At 44.0% G+C, this 23148-nt stretch overlaps 1 protein-coding gene across 1 annotated transcript in view; it reads right to left on the bottom strand.

Moving 5' to 3' along the window:
• The window catches only part of LOC107727699 (integrin alpha-X-like), a 118614-nt gene that overhangs the window by 10966 nt on the left and 84500 nt on the right, over positions 1-23148 (bottom strand). Inside the window, exons 16-20 of the mRNA XM_016537683.1 lie at positions 8514-8674; positions 8207-8373; positions 7905-8033; positions 7377-7450; positions 6876-7008 (exon numbers count right to left, since the gene is read on the bottom strand). Of these exons, the coding sequence (XP_016393169.1) occupies positions 6876-7008; positions 7377-7450; positions 7905-8033; positions 8207-8373; positions 8514-8674 (664 nt within the window). The remainder of the gene's footprint in view (positions 1-6875; positions 7009-7376; positions 7451-7904; positions 8034-8206; positions 8374-8513; positions 8675-23148) is intronic.

Raw genomic sequence — 23148 nt, 5'->3', positions numbered from 1 at the left:
CCACTAACAGAACCTTGTGTTTCTGTTCCCTGATTCACCTGATTACCTGTGGGATCAGGGCGACCGGAGGAAAGCGTAAAGGAGGAGGTTGGGCCAGTCGTGGGCCAACGCATCCCTGTCCTTTGAAAAATAAGTTGGGCAATGAGAGTTGTCTTCAACCTCTGCCTTGCCGAAGATCTCCTAGATTCTTTGAACCATTTGTGGTTGGAGCATCCACTCTTCTGAGGGGACCTTGCTCCGAGATAGCATGTCTGCTCCTTGGTTCAACCTGCCCGGCACATGCGTTACTCTCAGTGAATGCAAGTTGAGCTAAGCCCATTCCAAGTGGCGCTCTACCAGAATGAAGAGTCACTTCGAGAAGAGACCGCCCTGGCGATTTATATATGACACCAACGTAATGCTGTCCGAGCGGACTAAAATGTGGTGTCCCCATAGGTCTGGCAGAAAGGTGCAAAGACCCAAACATACTGCCAGCATTTCCAGGCAATTGATGTGAAGCCGACCTTCCTCTTTCGACGGTGTTGGAAGTGTCTGTCAAGACCACCTTCCTTCTGCAGACCATTTCCAGGGGCACGCCCTGTTCCATCCACTGAGGGTCTTTCTAAGGGGCCAGAGCTGCTACGCAGGCCTGTTCGACCTTGATATGAAGGCGTCCGAGACGCCAGGCATGGGACGGAACTCGTGATTTCAGCCAGTACTGAAGGGGCCGCATGTGAAGCAGGCCCAACTGTAGTACCAGAGACGAGGAGGCCATGAGGCCCAGCATCCTCTGAAACGCCTTGAGAGGGCAAAAGGCTCCAACTTGAATGAGAAAACGAGCTGCTGAATGGCCAGTGCACGTTCTGGCGTGACTACCACCCTTATTTGGGCTGAGTCGAGAACTGTTCCTAGGAACGATATCCGTTTGCTGGGGAACAGCGCTCTCTTGGCAAAATTGACCCTGAGTCCCAGGCATTTTAAATGACTGAGGAGGAAGGATCTGTGAAATAGTAGCTCGTCCTCCGACTGGGCCAAGATGAGCCAGTCGTCGAGGTAATTCAGAATGCGGATTCCCATCTGTCTCAGCCTCGTAAAAGTGCGAGGAGCTAGGGACAGTCCAAAGGGAAGGACCATGTATTGATATGCCACTCCCTCGAAGGCGAATCTCAAGAATCTTCTGTGGTGGGGGGCTATTTGGATGTGAATGTAGGTGTCTTTCAGATCCAGCGAAAAGAACCAGTCCCCTGGGCACACTTGCGAGAGGATCTGTTTCAATGTAATCATCCTGAACGGCCATTTCATGAGGGCGCGGTTCAGGTGCCTGAGATCGAGGATGGGCCTTAGGTCGCCATCCTTTCTGGGGATGAGGAAGTAGCAGCTGTAGAAGCCTGACTCGCTCTGAGCTGGGGGAACCGTTTCTACGGCTCCTATCGCCAGCAAATTCATCACCTCCGAGCGCAGGACGTGTGCGTCTTTGCTCTAAACCGAGGTGGGAACCACGCCGGTGAATCGCGGGGCTCTTTCAGCGAATTGCAGTGAATAACCTTGTTTAATCACTGAAGCTGTCAGTGATAATAATCATTAGTGACAGCATTCTCCTTTAATCCGCCTAAAAAGATCAAACCGCTCATTAGAAGAGGGGTACTGATGATCTTTATGTGTAAACACACTGGCAGATCAAAGTGCTGCACGCATTCTCTCAGATCCGCTTGTAGTGGACGAGGGGAGGGGCGGGGCCGCCTTCATTGAAGAAGGCGAGCCGCGAGCAAATGAGAGCGAGACATAAACTCTCGTAGTGAGAGCGGTCTGTCTCAGCGAGCGGCAGCCTCAGCGTGGCCGTGGCCTAGGCGAGAGGCGCATTCAAATACGAAGCTGTCAGTGAATCATTGGTGACAGCGTTCTGCTCCGATCCGCCTAGAAGGATTGAGATGCTTGACAAACGAGAGGCACCGATCCTCACATGTAAACACACTGGCGGATCAAAGAGTTGCATGGAGAGTGATGCACGCGGGGGCTTTGCTGGCGTTAAATCACTCAAGCCTGATCACTCATCCCCGCGAGTTCGCCATTTCTTCCTCCGAGTAACTGGGAGGAGAGAAACACAAGAGCGGGGGAGGTGGGGCTCAGCGACGCACACACAAATGCGAAGTTGCCAGCAATAGAGGTGACAGCGTTCTGCGCCGATCTGCCTAGGAGGATTAAGCCGCTCGGTGTATCGAGGGGTGCTAATCCTCACGTGTAACACACACTGGCAGATCAAGTGAAGCACGCATGATGTGTGCCGGCATGAAATTGCTCAAGACTGATCGCTCAACCATGCCAGTGACAGCATTCTGCTCCAATCTGCCTAGGTATTGCAGATTCTGACATACAAGGACAAGTGCAGCTAGAAGGTTTGATGTTGGGTTAGCCCACAGTTTGTACCCACGTTATAGGACATAGCACACTGGTCAAGCACCGTATCCTGATGAAGTAGTGCTGTGCAAAAAATCAAATGCGATTTTCGATTTTTCGATCATTCGATTTTTTGCACAGCCCTACGATGAAGTATCTATAAGGAAAAGACCATACAAGGTATCTTTTGAGAAACAAATATTTATCGACGAACAGATTAAGGAGTTGTTGGACAAAGACGTCTGCTTGGGCTTCACCAGTGGTGGTGGTGCTGAAAAAGGATGGTGGATCTCGTTTTTGTGTTGACTATCGTGGACTTAATGCTAAGACCCCTTTGGACTAATATGCAATGCCACAAATACAAGACATTCTAGAGTCCTTACGTGGAGCAACCGTTTTCAGCACGCTCGATCTGAAGAGTGGATACTGGCAAATGGAAATGGATCCTGACAGCATGCAAAAGACAGCCTTTGTCACATCATCTGGGCTATATGAATTTCAGCGTCTACCATTCGGCCTAAAAAACGCTGCAGCTTCTTTCCAGCGGTTGATGGAGAGTGTGCTTAGAGAGTTTAAGGGCAAATGTTGCATGATCTACATTAATGATGTCGTGATATACTCCAAAAGTGAGCAAGAGCACTTCCAACACATCCAACAGGTATTCCAGTGTCTATCCAAAGCTGGTCTCACTCTTAACGTAAAGAAATGGAATTTCATCCAAAAGTCTCTAATGTTTCTAGGTCACATAGTTTTGGGGAAAGGCATAAAGACCGATCCATCTAAAGTCTCAGCTGTAAGTGCATTTCCCAAACGACAATCTATGAAAGATGTACAACGATTTTTGGGATTAGCTGGGTGGTATCATTGAAGAAGGCGAGCCGCGAGCAAATGAGAGCGAGACATAAACTCTCGTAGTGAGAGCGGTCTGTCTCAGCGAGCGGCAGCCGCAGCGTGGCCGTGGCCTAGGCGAGAGGCGCATTCAAATACGAAGCTGTCAGTGAATCATTGGTGACAGCGTTCTGCTCCGATCCGCCTAGAAGGATTGAGATGCTTGACAAACGAGAGGCACCGATCCTCACATGTAAACACACTGGCGGATCAAAGAGTTGCATGGAGAGTGATGCACGCGGGGGCTTTGCTGGCGTTAAATCACTCAAGCCTGATCACTCATCCCCGCGAGTTCGCCATTTCTTCCTCCGAGTAACTGGGAGGAGAGAAACACAAGAGCGGGGGAGGTGGGGCTCAGCGACGCACACACAAATGCGAAGTTGCCAGCAATAGAGGTGACAGCGTTCTGCTCCGATCTGCCTAGGAGGATTAAGCCGCTCGGTGTATCGAGGGGTGCTATAAAGACCGATCCATCTAAAGTCTCAGCTGTAAGTGCATTTCCCAAACGACAATCTATGAAAGATGTACAACGATTTTTGGGATTAGCTGGGTGGTACCACAGATTCATTCCCCATTTTTCAGAAAAAGCAGCACCACTACATGCACTAAAACAAAAGTACACTACATGGACTTGGACAGAACAATGCCAGCAATCATTTGATCAACTCAAGTTAGATCTAACAAAGGCACCCATCCTGGCAACTCCCGACGTTACAAAACCGTTTAAAGTACAGACAGATGCAAGCGAGGGTCTGGGAGCACTGCTCACGCAAGAGATAGAAGGAATAGAACGCGTCATAGCCTATGCATCGCGGTTGTTGAAAGGAGCCGAAAAATCCTACTCAGTATCGGAGAAAGAGTGTCTAGCTGTTGTATGGGCCGTGGAAAAATGGCGACCGTATCTAGAAGGGAACCCGTTTGAGGTCGTGACCGATCATGCTGCACTAACATGGGCTTTTCAGCATCCCAAACCATCTTCACGGCTAATCAGGTGGACTATTTGCCTTCAAGGATTCCATTTTACTGTCAAGTACAGGAAGGGCCAATGTAACGTAGTACCAGACATACTTTCCAGAACTCCAAATCCTGAAAATTCACCCAATCTCCCTGCTCTTACACAAATACCTATCTCTGCCAATATGCCAATTGATCTGACACAAATTGCCATTGCCCAAAATGATGATTCAGACATTCAAGAGATAATTTCTACAATCCACAAACAGACACAACCTCCTGATCCAACTACAGTACATTATGTAATCGAAAATGGATTTCTGTTTAGAAGTACCCCAGATGGACAACAAGGTCATAAACTGCAACTTGTCATACCTCCTGTCCACCATCAAGCCTTTCTTCAGTATGCTCATGACAACCCACTCAGCGGACATTTCGGTAAGCTCAAAACTCTCCTTCGTTTCTTGGAAACGGTATACTGGCCCACTATAAGGAAAGACGTATGGAAATATTGCAAAGAATGTCAAGTATGTCAACAATATAAACCTGTGCTTTCTAAACTCTCTGGCCGCTTACAATCTACACCCATAGTTGAACCTGGTTACATGTTAGGAGTTGACATAATGGGCCCATTTCCCAAAAGTAATAAACAAAATGAATATCTTTTGGCCATTGTGGATTACTGCTCCAAGTGGGTGGAGATGTTTCCTCTCAGGTCAGCAAAGACTCCTCAAATTGCATGAATATTGGTGGAAAAGATCTTTACTCGATGGGGAACACCAGCATATTTAGTGTCCGATCGTGGCACTCAGTTCACCTCTCAGTTGCTTGCACTAGTCTGTAAACAGTGGATGGTGATTCAAAAATTAACAACTGATTATCATCCCTAGACCAATCTCACTGAACGAGTAAATAGGAATCTGAAGACGATGATTGCCTCCTATGTAGGAGCCCACCACAGACGCTGGGACAAATGGATCCCTGAATTCAGATATGCCATCAACTCTGCCTACCATGAGAGCATTGGTTTCACCCCAGCTAAAGTGGCACTTGGAAGGAAACTCAAGAGACCTATGCAATGGACAGTCCAGAGACCACCAGATCCTAATAACCCTGCCTATTCCACACTTGACAAGCAGAAAGAACTCTTAACTATCGTCAGGGATAATGTGGAACGAGCCCAAGCCTAGCAAAATAAATATTATGATCAACATCGTAAGCAAACCAATTTCCAGGAGGGAGATGTGGTTTGGGTACGGGCTCATCCCCAATCCAAAGCTGACGATGGCTTTATGGCAAAGCTATCAGCCAAGTGGAAAGGTCCAGCTAGGGTTAAGAAAAAATTAGGGCCTGTGAACTATGCTGTTGTTTTTCTATCTGACCCTGACAAATGTGAGACGTTGCATGTACAAAATCTTAAAATTTGCCATGGTTATGACAAATTTTCTCCTGAAGGGAGGGGTATGTAACCGAACTGATTCTGTTACATTCAGATATTATGTTCTGCCTCGCCATTAGGGGGCGCGAAGCTATTATTTAGACTATTTATTCAGGTAGATAGTATGAAGAAGTCAGCTTGTGTTTGGGAGAGGAAGCAATGGTTTCCTCACGCTCGCATTTCAGAAGCTGACGGTCCTAAGATCGAGGATTTGTTTCCCTGTGTCCATCTGTAAGTGTTCACTGTTCATTTTGTAATGTGTTATGTTTGTTGGAATGTAGTTAGCTTGTAACGGTGTATATAGATTGTTTGGAGGTGCATGCTAATAGTAGCACGGTATTTGTTTTTTGATAGATGGACCTTTTATGACTAATAGACTTTTATAGTCATGAAACGGAGTCATGTGGAACTGTTTCCAGCACGGTCTTTGGAATTGTGAACGTCTTGCGTGTTAAGCATATGCTTTTACACAGTTGACTCTCACGTGTGCTTTGTGGATATCACAGATTTGGATTATCATTATTTTTTTCCTTTGACTGCTATCGACTCACCGGGAACTTTGTCACATAAACGGACATTATCAGCGATCATCAGTATCTTCGTCTACGTTCAGCTAAGTTTGTTCTACTTACAAACATATTTCATGTTGTTCCAACTCAGCATGCCTGGCCTAAAGACATACAACCCATAAGGTTCATTGGCATTCATTCCTTGGTTGTTGTTTTTTTTCCTTTTGCTTTGCCTATTTTCAAATTGTCTTTTCTTTTGTTTATTTTGAGCTTTGTAAATATTCATCTGAGGTAAACAGCATCCATATAAAGTATATTCATTCTTTCTGCATTTTTGTGCCTAAACATTTCGTGATTATCTTAACCTGTTTGAATATTAACCTTAAACCTGCTTATACCAAAGTGTTAATGAACTATTTTGGATTCCCCTTTTTTAATGTATAACTCACGCCTAAATTGGGTAGCGGTTATAAGCTCCGTTGACGAGCCATTGGTTCGTTTTTATTTCACTGCACGAACCAATGGCCGTGCAGTTACACTGTGTTATTGAAAAGGCTTCAGTCATCGGAGAAAAAGGAGTTTTCCCCATAGCGTCTTAGCAGACACAGTACGAGTGAAGTATCGTTAGGGAACTTATTATTGCCACTATACCTATGTAGTAAGAAAAAGTTTGTAGATTGATTTTAAGGAAACTTGTTTAAAGAATATCTCACTGTTTTGACGCGGGTGAAGGAGAGGATGGTAGGATGATAAAGGAAAAGCTCTGTATCCGTGGAATCTTCTCCGTTATTGGATACCTCCACTGAAAGAATCACTGGGTAACCAGCAGTACTCACTGCAGTATCACTGGTGCACAGATAAAAGATACAGAGTCATATATATATATATATATATATAATTTCCCCCCCCCGAGGAGGAACTGCCTACTGCCAGTAAATACTGTTTTGATGGCTTAACTTCATTCACATGTAAAATGCCAGATTGGAGATTTATTGTAAATACTGTATTTTTACTGTTTTACTTACATATTTTTGGCAAAGTATAGATGTACAATACTGGCCATTGTATTTATCACACATAACATAAATAATGACTTGTATTGGCCAACTATTTGTATTTTATCAGTATTGGCCATATGTGGTCATATGTCCATATTTATATGTTGGTCTCTTGAAGAAATCTATAACAAAAGTGAAATGTAATTGTAGACTAACCTCATAAAAGAGAGAGACACATTTAAATCCGATATACACACATGATCTTCCCCACACACTTTCTCCAGAACCACCTGAAAAACACAAACATATTTACTAATAAGGTAACACAGTAAACCATTATGGTAAGATGGGGGAAGATGCACAACTTACATACACATTTAGATTTAAGTTTAGCATGTGAACTATGATGATGCATTATAGGAAATAAAAAGAAACATTTGGTCATTTATTTGTTATAGCACAAAATGTAAAATATTAACAGTGGGGTAAGATGCTTTGATAAGGCTTGCTTTTATAAGACAATACAATGTCATATATCACTATTTTCCACAGACAAAAAATTAGATCAATTAACATCAAAACTCTTTTGACTGACTAAATTCACAAATGTTGATTTTCAGATAAAATGACAAAATTAAAAATGGTGTAGTCATTCATCAAAAGTGCTGAGATGAGATTTTGAGACATCTATGGTCAAGAGAAAAAATGAAGGTGGGGGGAAGGGGGGTGTTATACCCCACACACCATGTCTGTAAATCCAGGCCAGCAGTCAGGGCTCAGCACTGGCCTTAAGCCTCCTGTTCCTGGAATAACTTCTGTTGTTACTTTCATCCTCCCAGAGAGAGGGACTTCATGGTAGTCTGAAATACACTCCTGTTGTGAACACACAACATATACACAAAAAAAAAATATTGTTTTCCCACAATACATAACACACTGTTCTGTATTTTACATTAAAAAGCCCTTACTTATAGGAATTTTTTTCATGTCTTTTGATGCAAGATTTTATGACATACAATCATATTTTGTGTCTTTTTCACACTGACCGGGATGCTGATGTACAGAGTAGTGCAGACAGGGGATATGCTACTCAGGTTGCCGTTGAGGGTCCAGAGAAATGAGGCTGATCTGGGACCAAATAACAGTCGAGGAGCTCTGGCCCAAGGGTCCAGCTTTAGCTCCAGAGCCACTGACACCACGGAACCAAAAGGACCTGAATCAATTTTATGTATATATACTGTCAAAAAAAATGTATAGGTATACAGTACATACAGAACAGTGTGTTATGCATTGTGGGAAAACAAAGATTCTTCATGAAGTTCAATATTTTCTCTCGTTCTCTGAATAACTTACCTTGTATATCACCCTTGACAATCTCTTTTACAGTCATACAGATTGTAACCGTGGCAACAGGGGTGTTGAGACCGAGGGGGGCGGAGCAATGAAAGAATTTCTGATGGATGATTGGTGGATCAACAGTGACATTTATAGGCAAACACATGACAGGCTGAGACCTGTTAAAATGTGATAGAAAATAAATGAGATTTTTGTGCTACCCTTTTCCACATTTGTGATGTTTTCTTTGGAATGTTATGGTTAATAATTTTTCATTAAAACTGAAAAATATAAAAGTATTATTAACATTCTAACAAAGTATTTTTCCCTGATTTAATTCAGCAGCTCACCCATCTACCATGCTAGGCTGACATAGGGTATGGTAAGTAAACATTTATTTGTTTTTTTTCCCTTTTCTGTTTCTCAAAGGATATACTCCTTTGCAAGCTGGTTGTGATGGAGTCTCCGTGTCACCCTTTTCATCATCTGTTTCTCCGACCTTTCCTCTTGAGTATGACACATCAACTTCTCCCCGTCCTGCTCCTTGCTCATCTACCTCCTCTGGATCCGCATCATTCAGAATCACCGTGTTCCCCGGATGATAGTCTGACTGTAGACGCCTACTGTCGTTTCGACTCTTTCTGTCGACTGGCACTCCAAAAAGGCTTCTCCAATCATCTTCACCATCTGAACTGTCACAATGTGTTAGTTTTTGCTGTGTTGATGTTTTTTCCAACCTTGCCTTTTTTCTTGTTCTCCTTTCCAGGTCTTCCAGGTAGGTGTTTTTTTCTACAAGTAAGTAGTCACACGGTAGCAACAAGTTTCTGTGCAGTACTCTTGTTTTTCCTTTCCCATTTTCAGGTCGAACTTCATATACTGGACTATCCTGGTACTTCCTCTGAGTGACGAGGTAAACGTGCTCTTAACAGAATGGTCTGAGCTTTCCGGGTCTGCCTTTCTCCTTAAAGTTACGAACTAGTACTCTATTACCAGGGAACAATTCAGCTCTCTGCACTTTCTTGTCATAGAAAGCTTTTCCTCTTTCCTTCTCTCTGTGAGACACTCTAGAGACTAATTCATAATATTCCATCATTCTTTTCCTCCAGCCCTCAGCATAGTCATGGTAAGAGGAGCTTTGGTCCTTCACTGGTATACCAAACTTAATATCAAAGGGCAATCTGGGCATACGGCCGAACAGGAGATAATAGGGTGCAAAGCCCATCGCCTCATTTCTTGTACAGTTGTACACATTCACAACATTTGCCAGTGATGACTTCCAATTGGCTTTGGTGGTCTCAGGTAAGGTCCTCAGCATTGCGAGCAAAGTTCAGTTAAACCGCTCAACTTGCCCATTCCCCTGCGGGTGATACGGTGGTGTATGGGAACCTTGCACACCACTGTACTCCTGTAACTTTGCAAACAGATTGTCGAATTCCTTGCCTTGATCATGGTGCAGTTTTATTGGGAACCCAAACTTCAAAACAAAGTCTCTGAACACTTTCTCCGCAGCTGTCTTAGCACTCTTGTTTCTGCGAGAATATGCATGAGCGAACCATGTAAAATGGTCCATCACAACTAAAATGTATTCATAACCTCCTTTACACTTCTCTAGATGTAAAAAATATAAGTGATGGTAATTTTGGTCAGAGGAGCTCAGGTCACCTTGTTTGGACACTTGCTTCTCAGGCAACTGCAAATACTGTGACGTAGTGTTCCACTTCTCTTTACATGTGGGGCCAATAAAATCGATCCCTGATCAAGTTCAGCACTCGTTCTGCCCATAGGTGGCCCATGTCTTGATGTAACTCCTTATAAACAAGCTTGTGATATTTTTTTTTGGCAGAACCAGCTGATGACTGGTTGCTGTTTTTCGGAACAAGAGACCATGCTCATCCAAGTATAATCTGGCTTTTTCCCTCATCAGTCCCCGAGCCTCTTTGCCCTGGCCCCTTTTTTTAGGGCAGTGATTTTGATTTGAGACACATCAAGACTTCTTTTGACTTCTTTGAGCAGCTCCTACTCCTGTTCTCCCGACAGTGCTGATTTAATGGTAAGTGGACACAAACATGGGCCTCTCTCCTGATTTTGTACCATCACTGACTGAGTTATACTAACCATGACATCAGGGTGAACTTCTTCCGAGCAGGTTTCCATGTACTGTTCCATTGACAACGACATGGTAGATGGGCATGAGAGGCCGTCAGCATCCCCATTGGACTTTCCTGGATGCTATTTGATGGTGAATCGAAAATAGGCAAGTTCGGCTACCCATCTGTACGTAGTGGCGTTTAGCTTAGCTGATGACCACTTCATGGTCAAAAACTCCAACTTTCCAGAGTATTATTTTTTTGGGAGGTTCTTGGGAGGCTCTTGATCCGTATGCAATCACCACTAACTTGCCTCCTTGCCTTTGATACGGCACTGCGCCGAGGCCTTCCTGTGATGCGTCACAGTGGAGTACAAAGGGTTAATTCAGAACTGGATACCCCAGCATGGGTGGATTGGATAGGCAGTCAATAAACTCATAGAGGTCTTTTTGATGCTCATCTGTCCACGTGACTGGATGTGAAGACGCAAGACATCCCTGGTGACTTTTCCCCTTGCCCTTCCGCTTTGGCGGTACTCTTTATATGCGTCTCACTGAATTGATAACACCAAAAAAAAAAGGTGCGGCCTTGTGGGAAACTTTCTCAATGTATGGCTGGTAGTAAGAGAGAAATCCTAATAACTTTCTCACCTCACCAACTGTCTTAGGGGTCCTCTCCTTCAGTACTTGGACTGGAGCAGTGTCAGCCGGGTCCATCGTGAACCCTTCTTTGGTCACCAGCCTTCCTGGGAATCGTACCTGAGTTCAGAACACTTCACATTTTCATGGCGTTAGCTTAACACCATGTTTCTGATAAGACTGCAACACCTTTCTAAGGTCCTGAAGATGATTATTGAATGTTTTTGAACTAGGTTATCATCTAAATAAGGTTGACATACCTCATCACGCAGCTCTCTCAAGCACTCCTCCATGCTGCTTTGAAATTTGGCAGGTGCATTTGACAATCAAAAAGGGACTCATGGGCTTCATGGGTGTGGTATAATGGAGGATAATTTTTAGCTGGAGAGATGGAATACATCCCACATCGCTGTCATCGCAGGCAAAAGCCCCACTCTCCTCCCTTAAAAGCTGTTTTACTGTCTGTTGCTGTTCAGGTGTTAGATGGTCAACATGAACAGGAGGGTCCCATAAGCCTTTCCCTTGGGTTGTTAGCGTCGCCGCAGCATTTTCTGTAGATTAAATAACTTGTTTACTGTCTTTGAGAGGCAGGCTTTGAGTGGTGTGTGCAGTAGTTTTGCATGCACTCTCTCACTGGGCTGTTACTCGTCTCAACTCAGCTGGGTAGATGGCCTTTACTCACTGTATATGGCCCAGAACTGCACATGGATGCAGGTCAATGTCATGGACAGTATCGTTAATCACAGGAATGCAGATGCGTGAACCGGTCCCTCTCTGGAGGCGGACAATGTTTTCCTCCACCCTCAATCAGTCCGGCCACTGTGCGCACTCATCCGGCACAAACAGGGCATCTTGGTCAGATAATAAAGGGCCAGTTTTGATGCAACCTTTACCAGTTCTAACCTTTTTAACTGGAATTTTTTATTTCTGACTTTCCTTACTCCATCATTGCACCCATCAAGGAAAAAGAGGAAAACTCACCAGCCACTGTTTATCCGAGAACTTGAAGTGGAGAGGGTGAGCAGCTTTAAATACCTGGGGGTCCACATCAGCGAGGACCTGACCTGGACACTCAACACCACCCAGCTGGTTAAGAAGGCACAACAGCGGCTGTACTTCCTGAGGAGGCTGAGGAAGTTTGGCATGTCACCTAAGATCCTCAACAACTTCTACAGCTGTGTAGTTGAGAGCGTCTTGACCAGCTGCATCACTGCATGGTATGGCAGCACTACTGTAAGGGACCGCAAACGTCTGCAGAGAGTGGTGAAGACTGCTGAGAAGATCATCAGGACTCCACTGCCCTCTCTGCAGGCCATTTACCATCGCAGAGTCCACAGAAGAGCTGCATCCATCATTAAAGACCCCACCCACCCCCAACACAGACTGTTCACACTCCTACCCTCAGGACGGAGGTACAGGAGTGTAAATTGCAGGACTTCCAGATTAAGGAACTCCTTCTTCCCCTCAGCTATTAGACTCTTAAACAGGTAGCTAGCTAGTGGACTTATCTATCTCCGAGAACAGTCGGACCAAATTGTTTCATCTCATTTGATCATTTGTAATGTTATTGCTGTTATTACTACCATTGTATATTTATTAATATTACTCATGTAGCCTCATCTCAATTTGCACATCTATTACTGCTGCTATTGTTATCATGTACTTGCACTCAAGTTGCACATGTTACTGCACTATTGTTTTTTTTGCACATAAGTTAATACTGTACGGGCAAGTATGTAGATACCATCAGTTCTTCCATGTTTCCCGAACAGAACAGGCTTTTATCAGACTTTCTATTTTCACATTCTATATTTCTACTCTATACTCGCATATATAGATACACATAGTCTATATTTCTATTTTTTTTTTCATAGTCTTTATTCCTACTACTGCAGCATAGTTTTTATTATTATGTTTCTTACATTGTATGTATGTGTGTATATGTGTATAGTTTGTGTATGTGTGTGTATAGCATTGCACTGTCTTGGCATTCATTGTGGACAGCAAAGTAAGAATTTCATTGCTCAGGGAAACTTGTTTTCCTCACTGGGCATATGACAATAAACGCTTTGAATCCTTGAATCATCCTGACTTCTCACTAAGTTCAGTAAAACCTATGCTTTCTTACAGTCGCAGGACAGGGAAGTACTCATGGCTTTGGTTGTTACACCTGCAGGCTGCTCGACACCATTTACCCAATAATGGGCTCCTCTGCCACCCCATCATCACCAGATACTAATACAGGTACCTCCAATTCCAGCGGTGTGGCTTTGTCTGTTTCCAGCTTAAAAGTCACTTCGACCCAGCTTTCAAACCGGATGACTGTTTGATTTACTGCTCGACCGGTGAGATTTACAGGACCTAGGATCTCTTCAAGGTTGGTACACAGTGGTGTGTGGGAAATGTTCTTTTCTCCACTTTTCATTCATTAGACAGACTTGTGAGCCAGTATCCCATAGTGCTTGCATTGCCACACCATCGAAGAAACAGTTCACCATACATTTCTCTCCAATCAAATTCAGCAACTGTGCATTGTGTTTGGTGGATAACTGATTAGCACTTACTGATCTGATCAGCTGTAGGTAGCTTTCCTTCTGCTTCACTGTTTCTCAGGCTTCCAACTGCTTAATGCTGTCCTACAAGAGTACATTTTGATGTTTCGGCCACTGTGATGATGTTGTGTGAGCTGTTATTGTCATACTGTTAACTGAGTTCCCTCTTTCTGTTCTTCCTGCAGGTGGTCCCCTACACCCTCTTGATAGATGCCCACTTTGCACACATTTAAAACAGTGGTCACACTGGTCACCTCTACCATGCTCCTGACAACCACGGCATCCCTGTTTCCTTTCTCGGTGCTATGTGGAACGGTAAATAATCATCACTTTCCTCATTTCTCCAGTCTCCTCTTTCAGCTGCTTGATGGTCTCATAGAGCTTGGAGTCTTTCTTGTCCATGACCTGTGGTATTTTCAAAGCTTTTACTTGTGTGTGTGTGTATGGACCGTTCTTTACCTGTGATAACCTGAACCATTCTCTCTTGACCTTGATGTAGTTCTGCCTGGATCTCAGTGACTTTAGTCTCTTTGACGTGGGCATTTTTCTTGAACTTTTGCTGTCGTTACCACTCGAGGCTTGCAGCTTTGTTCATCTTTGTGAGGAGAACTTCATCCGTGACTGTAGGATCATCAAGGCAGACTTTAAGTTGGTATTTAATGTGATTGTTTGACAGCGCACGTAGGAATCTCCTCTGTATGAGATCAGGACTGTATGATTCTTCTCCATCCAGCTCTCAAGCAGCTGCTTGAGAACAAGCAAGAAAGATTAATTACAAGAAAGAACAGTCTTTCTTTTAATTAAATAGCTCGGAAGAGGAATTTTGTGGTGAATCACGACTCTCTTGAGTTATGTTTATCAGTCTATGATACAGGTTGGTTGAACTTTCTTCCTTGAGCTCCTGTCTGTGTCGCCGCCACCATCTTGTACCGTGCGGTCACTGTGTTGCGTTATCTCACTGGCAAACTCTAACAGATCTTTCACATGTTGACTGGCCACGTCATCATCTGTTTCTTTAATATTCTCTACTGCTTCACTTATTAATCTGATCAGCGAGTGTCGTTTACTCTGTCCCTCTGACAACAGTTTTGCATACACACACACCTCGTGCAGTTGATTAAGCTGCAGCCGGAGCAATGCCTCGCTCAGTCCATCTTGCAGTTGCTCCATGTCCATGCTCAGGTTCATCACAACTCAGACTCAAAACGGCACTGCTGATCCCATCCTCATTGCCAGTATTTTGTAGCACACTTGAAGAAGGCAATAAGCGTGTGATTTAGTTAGGTTCTTTTGTTTATTCAGCCAACATTTTTTCGATCATATACAGATCCCGCTACAGCTCCGTTCAACACAACACAGTACTCCTAGGCTGCATTCCAGTTTACTTTTAGACATGCACTCGCGAACTTCCCTAAGCACTTCCCCTCGGGGGAATCCCCGCCACCAATTTGAAGTGCATTCCACTCCGTCAAGCAGACGAGGGAAGTTTACATGGACATACCCTCGACACCTCGATTTTGACCGAGGGAGCGAGTCTGCTTCATATGCACACTTCAGGCCGCTCTACAGACCACAATGCAACATGACTATGACGTAATCGCAGATCGCGTTTAAATTATCCCCACCACAAACAACTCTATAATATATACATTTATAACAGCCCAAGCATACCTATATACATATAGAATGCTGCACCAAACAAATTCGTAAGGGGAAAAATGTAAACATTAAACCACCTCCACAGCGGATTCTAACTGATCAAGGGCTTAGGACATTCTAATTCAGGCCATTCTAAGGGTTCAGCAAGTAGTGGGCACTCATGCAACGTAATCAATGAAGTACATCCGAGTAAATGAGACGGAGGGAAGTTAGCAAGTGAAGGGCACAAAAAATGGACTGGAACACAGCCATAGTTTCCTAAAAAAACTTTGCGTTAACTACTACTAACATTTCTCTTTTCTCTTTCAGGTCTACTCTAGGGGTTCTCCATCTGGCTACTGCCACCCACTGGACACCCATCGCTTCGCTGTGAGTATGCAAAAAATATGTACATGCGCTGAATAATTGAACATAAATTAAACAATTATCGAACAGACATTACAAAGAAAAAAATATATATTCGCGGGGGCCTAGCTTTTTATACAAAAATTATCTATCAAGCCTTTAATATAAAATTAATATAACAATATATTCTAGATTTCCCCACACATGACACAAAAACAGTATTATTTATAAAATTATAGTGGATTTGGGCATCCGCCATGACACTCGTTATGAGAAATGCTGCAAGCGGAGTGATACAAATGGTGAAGCGGTTCCCATGGCGATATTGGTTGAATATCTCATGGGTGGAAAGATCAGATATGAGGACCAGAAAGAACTGTTGTATAAAAGTACATATGAAACTAAAATGTATAAACATTTTCAATAATTGATTCTGCTCTCAATCCCACTATTAATCATCAAATTGTAAGAAACGTATCAGATTATAATGATGTTTTAATTGACTGATGTTATGATTACTGACTTTATATTTGAATGTGTTAAGCCCGCGATAGACTTGACGCCATTACGTCATCGCCAATGACGTCATTACGTCGAGCGTAAAAGAACCGGTGAACCGGTTTTTTCAACCGGTTTATTGAATCGAACTGTCCGAAAGAACCGGTTCGCGGAAAAGAACCGAACTTCCCATCACTACTCTCTTAATGAGATTGTTGCTTGTTTAAAACCCACTAGCTGCCCTCAGGATGTGATTCCTACACATTTTCTTAAGCAAGTTTTTCAAGCTATTGGCCCTGATTTGTTGTCTGTCATCAACAAATGTCTTTTTACTGGGACCATACCTGACTGCCTTAAACATGCCTCTGTTTTGCCTCATCTTAAAAAAACAAATTTGAATCCTACGCTCTTGAGTAATTTTCACCCAATCTCAAATTTACCTTTCCTCTCAAAAATTTTAGAAAAGGTGGTCTTGAGACAACTTTTGCCTTTTTTGAATGATAACAATATACACAAGAAATTTCAGTCTGGTTTTAAAGCCCGTCACAGCACCGAATCTGCCCTCTTAAGAGTCATGAATGATGTAATACTCACCACTGATACCGGGCAGTCTGTGGCTTTGGTCTTGTTAGACCTTAGCTCTGCATTTGACCTGGTCGATCACAATATTCTTTTCTCACGTCTAGAAGCATGTGTGGGCTTTCGGGGTACGGTGCTCCAATGGTTTCGCTCATATTTAACCAATAGGAGTTACTCTGTCTGCCTCGGGCACCATTCTTCCTCTGATAAACATTTAAGTTCTGGTGTCCCTCAGGGCTCTATTCTTGGCCCGGTACTGTTTAATCTCTACATGCTACCTTTGGGTTCTATTTTATCTAGATATGGTGTATCTTTTCATCTGTATGCTGACGACACACAAATTTATCTGCCTTTAAAGCGTGACGATAAGCATGCCTTTAAGCCCATATTAGGCTGCTTAGCCGAACTGAAACTCTGGCTTGCTAGTAATTTCTTAAGTCTTAATGAGAGTAAGACTGAAATTATCTTGTTTGGTTCAAATGATCACAGCATTCATGATGTTGATCTCGATACTCTATTATCTTACAGTAACACGTGTGTTCGGAATCTGGGGTTTTGCTTGATAACAGTCTTAAATTTGATAAGCAGATATGTGCTGTGGTTAGGTCTTGTTTCTATCATCTTCGTCTTTTAGCAAAGGTTAAGCCCTCCCAGACAGCAAGCAGTGTCGGCTCAGATCCGGCCCACATCTGGCCCGCATGGATTTCACATGGGCCAGATGTGGGCCGGATCTGGGCCAAAACTATGTTGCTGTCTGGGCTTTTTGTATGGTAAGAATTTCAAAACTGTCATGCATGCATTTGTAACATCTCTACTAGACTATTGTAACTCTTTGTGCATTGGTGCCTCTCAGACATGTGTCACACGCCTACAGTTAGTTCAAAATGCCGCAGCCCGGCTCCTCAAAGGGAAGCGTAAAAGTGATCATATCACACCGGTTCTGATTTCACTTCATTGGCTACCGGTCAAATGCAGAATTGATTTCAAAGTTTTGCTATTTGTTTTTAAGTCTTTGCGGAACAAGGCACCACAGTACCTATCTGAACTACTGCATCCTCCTCCTCAGTCTAGATCTAGGGAGGTTTGTTTTTTTAGGCTTTTATTTATTTTTATCCTACTTTTATTGTTTCTTTAGTGCTTAAATGCTTTGTGTCATTATTGTCTGTTTCCTTTAGCCTTGTAAAGCACTTTGGTCAACACCAGTTGTTTTTATATGTGCTATACAAATAAACGTGTATTGTATTGTATTGTGTCTGTTCCCCGAACTAGCAAATACAAAAAAAAACCTCCAAACCAATTTAAGATCATTTATCATTTATTTATGATCACAGATCAAAACCTAGATGTGCTCTGTTTGACAGAAACCTAGCTAAAACCAGATGATTACATTACTTTAAATGAGTCTAACCCCCAAGATTACTGTTATAAACATGAGCCGCATCCAAAAGGTAAAGGGGAGGTGTTGCTACAATTTCAGTATTTCTCAGAGGTCTGATTTAAAGTATATTTTGTTTGAAGTAATGGTGCTTTATGTAACATTATCTAGTGTAATAAGTGTTAATGATTGTGGCAAGGGGGGTGTGGTGCAGCGAAGTCTACGGCGAGAGAGTCAGAAGACTGGCGGTGAGTAAGTGCGCCAAGGGCAAATTGACAAACACCTGTGTCTTATTGCAGTAATTGGCATGAAGAGACTGGATAAAGCCACAAATAATGAGAGAGAGAGAGATGCTGGACAGAGGACTCGTGGTCGAGAGACTGAGAAATGCTGCTGTTGAATAAATACCACAAGCCTCCGTAACTGACCCTGCCTTGTTCATTCCACACACACACACACAGACATATACATCTAAACATTACCCCACTGGTGCCGAGAGGAAGAAGGATCACCGCCGCCGTTATGCAGCCCTCACTGGTGTTGCTTTCCTCAATGAAAATTATGACTAAATATCGTCGTCAACGAACCTTTATCACGTGACGAAAACGAGATGAGACGCAACGTAAATGCTGGTCATGTGACGATGACTATAATTAAATGTATAATGCAATATTGTTGACGAATAAAAACGAGACTAAATGTGGTTTACAAAATAAAAACCATGCTAAAATGTCTCTTCATTTTCGTTGACCAAAACGAGACGAAACGAAATGTTATAACGTTATTTCGTCTCGTTTAGTCACGTTATTATTATTATTATTATTATCTTGCAGTATTTCTCACTTCAGGGGCTGCATCAGGTCGCACTGCGCAGACGAGCCCCACTCGCGGCATTATGTAGCAACTGACAACAAACATAGTTAAGTCTGACACAGAGAAAGGGACCGATGGCCGGCCAGCCGGGGTTCGTCTTTATTTCAATGTATGTGTGTGTACTTCTAACATGTTTGGTTGGTAAAATAAATGTTGTAAATTCAAATCAGAGCGTCTTCCGTGTCTGGAATGGATGTATTCTTGAGTCTATAAGGTAACAATAATATAATAAGATAACCTTGTTTGAAATGGGTTTGGCTAAAAGAAAATTTTGGTTTCGTCTATACTACTAGGTACTTATACTATATTGACTGGGTTAAATAGAATTGCATTACTAAAAAGAGACTAAAATACAATTTTCATTCACTAAAACTAGACTAAATGTCATAGTTTTCATCGACTAAAATAAGACTAAAATGCTCAGACTTTTAGTTGACTGAAACTTGACTAGACTAAAAAGAGTATGAACGTGACTAAAACTAATAAAAACTAAAATGACAGCTTCACACAAAGACTAGACTAAAACTAAAATTAAAACAGGCCGCCAAAAACAACACTAGTCCTCACCAGGATTGCCATTTGGGGAAGTCATCAATTCGCTCGCGGGACTCCACCAAGAACATCAAGCGCTCAAGGACATGAGGGAGGATCAGGAGTGATGCTTCCAATCCCTCGTCCGGTCTGTGAGCTGTTCTGGTGCTGGATGGACCGGGAGGTACGTGCTGGAGGGTCTGCATCAAGCCCTGCCGCTCCCCCACACCTGCCGCTGGCCAAGATGGAGCCACTTGATGATCCAGAGGCAAAGAAAGCAGAGGCATCCGGGTGGCCCCAATCAACCTGGACGGTGCGGCTGATTGACCAGGTGGTACTGGAGCAATTCATCCAAAACAGCCGAGTGGGTCCAGTGCCACCGTCCGTCGTCGATGAACCTGGCCATCCAACAGGCAGAAGACCAGATAGCGGCGTGCCCCGGGGTCGGTGGAACATTACCATTCATCTCTCTCTCACACCCTTCCCCTTTGCTTTCTTCCCCTCCTCCTGTTTCTACCTCTACCTCTTGACCTGTACCTGTCCCTAGGTCCCGGTGGAGCGGCCCTCCTTGACTGACAACCAGATGGTCAGGCGGAGGAGCCATCTTCTGGCCCCAGAGCTCCGCCCAGGGGGCTGGGTGAGACAAATATGCAACCAGCATCATCTCCGGCTCCGCCGTTCTCTCCTCGCCAATTCTTTTCCCCTGGAACAGTCTCAAGATGAGATGCTTAAAAATGCCTTTGAACAGGTCTGTTCCATCGACGGTCAGCTTCTCCAACTGACTCGTCTGTCCTCCTATCCTTATTTTGCTATTATAAAAGATAGGTTGTTTCGAGTGACCCAAGACGCTCAAACAAAAGAGGAAACAACCCAGCTGTTAGTACCAAAAAGCCGCCAGGAAATGCTCTTCCAGGCGGCTCATTGTAATCCTCTGATAGGGCATTTAGGACAAGCAGCAATGCTGAATCGTCTCATGACCCGATTTTTTTGGCCGGGCATTCATGCGCAGCTTGTCGTGAATGTCAGTTACTGAACCCACCGGCCTCCCCAAAAGAACCTTTGCGCTCCCTTCCTCGTATGCAGGTCCCCTTTAAGAAAATTGGAATGGACCTCATCGGGCCATTAGAATGTTCCACACGAGGGCATCGCTTTGCATTAGTTCTGGTGGATTATGCAATAATCCTGAAGCAGTAGCACTCCGTAACATTTCAGCAAAAAGTGTCGTGGACGCACTGTTTTGTTTAATCTCCCGAGTGGGAATTCCAAAGGAAATTTTCACTGACCAGGGCACGGCGTTTATATCACGTACTTTATGTGAGCTATATGAGTTAATGGGCATTAAATCGATTTGCACCAGCGTCTGTCAACCACAAACAGAGGGGTTGGTGGAATGATTTAATCGCACGTTGAAAATAATGATTCGTAAGTTCGTACACGAAGACGCCAAAAATTGGGATAGGTGGCTGGAACCCCTCTTGTTAGCTGTGCACGAGGTTCCGCAAGCCTCCACAGGCTTTGAGCTTCTCTATGGATGTCAGCCCCGCGGGGTGTTAGACGTACTGAGAGAAACTTGGGAGGAGGAACCTTCCGACACAAATGAAATTCAGTATGTGATGGACCTGAGAACAAAACTCCACACTTTGGGGCGGCTCTCAATGGAGAATTTGTTACAAGCCCAGGAAAGACAAAGCTGGCTGTACAACAGGGGACAAAGCTCCGTAAATTTACACCGGGAGATAAAGTACTTGTATTGCTCCCTATGTCTAGTTCCAAATTGCTTTCCAAGTGGCAAGGACCATTTGAGGTCACACGGCAAGTTGAAGATCTCAATTATAAGGTAGTGCGAACGGACAGGTGAAGGGCACGTCATATATACCACCTTCATCTTTTAAAAAATGGAATGAGGAGGAGTCAGTGATGCTGGCGAAGGCGGTGAGCGGGGAGGATGATCTCGGCCCAGAAGTGAACACCAAAACTCAATCTCTCACTCTGGCTCAGGGGGGAGATCACCTCTCACCCTCGCAACTCACTGACATAGCCCAGTTGCAAGCAGAATTTGCGGATGTGTTCTCGCCCCTGCCTGGTCAAACGAAACTCATTCATCACCATATTGAGACAGAACCAGGCATGGTGGTGCACAGCTGGCCATCTAATTTGCCTGAACATAAGAAAAAAGTTGTTCAGACAGAATTAGAGGTGATGCTAGATATGGGAATAATAGAGGAATCCCACAGTGATTAGGCGAGCCCGATAGTTTTAGTTCTGAAAACGGACAGCTCGGTACGATTCTGTGTGGATTATCGCAAGGTGAATGCAGTGTCGAAATTCAACACTTATACAATACCGTGGGTGGACGAGTTGCTTGATCGGCTTAGGACAGCTCGTTTTTATTCGACACTGGATTAAACTAAAGGATATTGGCAGATTCCCTTATCGCCTATGTCCAAAGAAAAAACAGTCTTCACAACGCCATTTGGATTACACCAATTTGTCACACTTCCATTCGAGTTGTTCGGGGCACCGGCTACTTTTCAGCGCCTGATGGATAAAATCCTCCGGCCGCATTCTACATATGCCGCTGCCTATCTGGATGATATAATCATCTATAGTAATGACTGCCAGTGGCATATGGAACACTTCTGGGGGCGCTGAGAAGGGCTGGTTTAACTGCCAATCCGAAGAAGTGTGCGGTTTGGCGTATGGAGGTTCGGTATCTGGATTTCCACTTAGGTCACAGGCAAGTGCGTCCCCAAATTAATAAGACTGCAGCAATTGCAACGTGCCCGAGACCTAAGACCAAAAAGGAGGTGAGGCAGTTCCTGGGGCTGGCGGGATACTACAGAAGGTTTGTGCCTAATTATTTAGACCTCAACAGCCTGACTGACCTCACTAAAAAGGAAGCGCCAGATCCAGTCCAGTGCACAGAGCTGCGTCAGCAGGCTTTTACCCAAGTAAAGGCTGCTCTATGTGGCGGACCTCTATTGCATGCTCCTGACTTTTCTCTCATGTTCTTGTTGCAGACAGATGCATCGGACAGGGAGTTCTCCCCGACCTGAGTCAGGCGGTGGGGGTATGTGGCGAGGGGTTGCAGCGAAGTCTACAGCGAGAGAGAGAGTAAGGAGACTGGCGGTGAGTAAGTGCGTCAAGGGCAAATTGACAAACACCTGTGTCTTATTGCAGTAATTGGCGTGGAGAGACCGGATAAAGCCGCCAGGAACACGAGAGAGAGATGCTGGACGGAGGACTCGTGGTCGAGTGACTGAGAAATGCTGTTGTGCTACGTGTTGTGAATACTCTGTGTTCGAGCTAGAAGCGCTGAGAGCGCGTGCTTTTTGTTAATTATTGAACTGAATAAATACCACGAGCCTCCGTAATTGACCCTGCCTTCTTCCTTTCCACACACACACATCTGAACATTATCACAATTATAAATCCCTATTGACATTTGTACTGGCTGCTGTATATAGGCCACCAGGGCACCATACAGACTTTATCAAAGAATTTGCTGAGTTAGTG

This window comes from Sinocyclocheilus rhinocerous, unplaced genomic scaffold, assembly GCF_001515625.1.
Source record: "Sinocyclocheilus rhinocerous isolate Xijiao unplaced genomic scaffold, SAMN03320098_v1.1 scaffold1513, whole genome shotgun sequence".
NCBI classification, from domain to species: domain Eukaryota; kingdom Metazoa; phylum Chordata; class Actinopteri; order Cypriniformes; family Cyprinidae; genus Sinocyclocheilus; species Sinocyclocheilus rhinocerous.
This window is presented reverse-complemented; position numbering and strand designations above follow the sequence as displayed.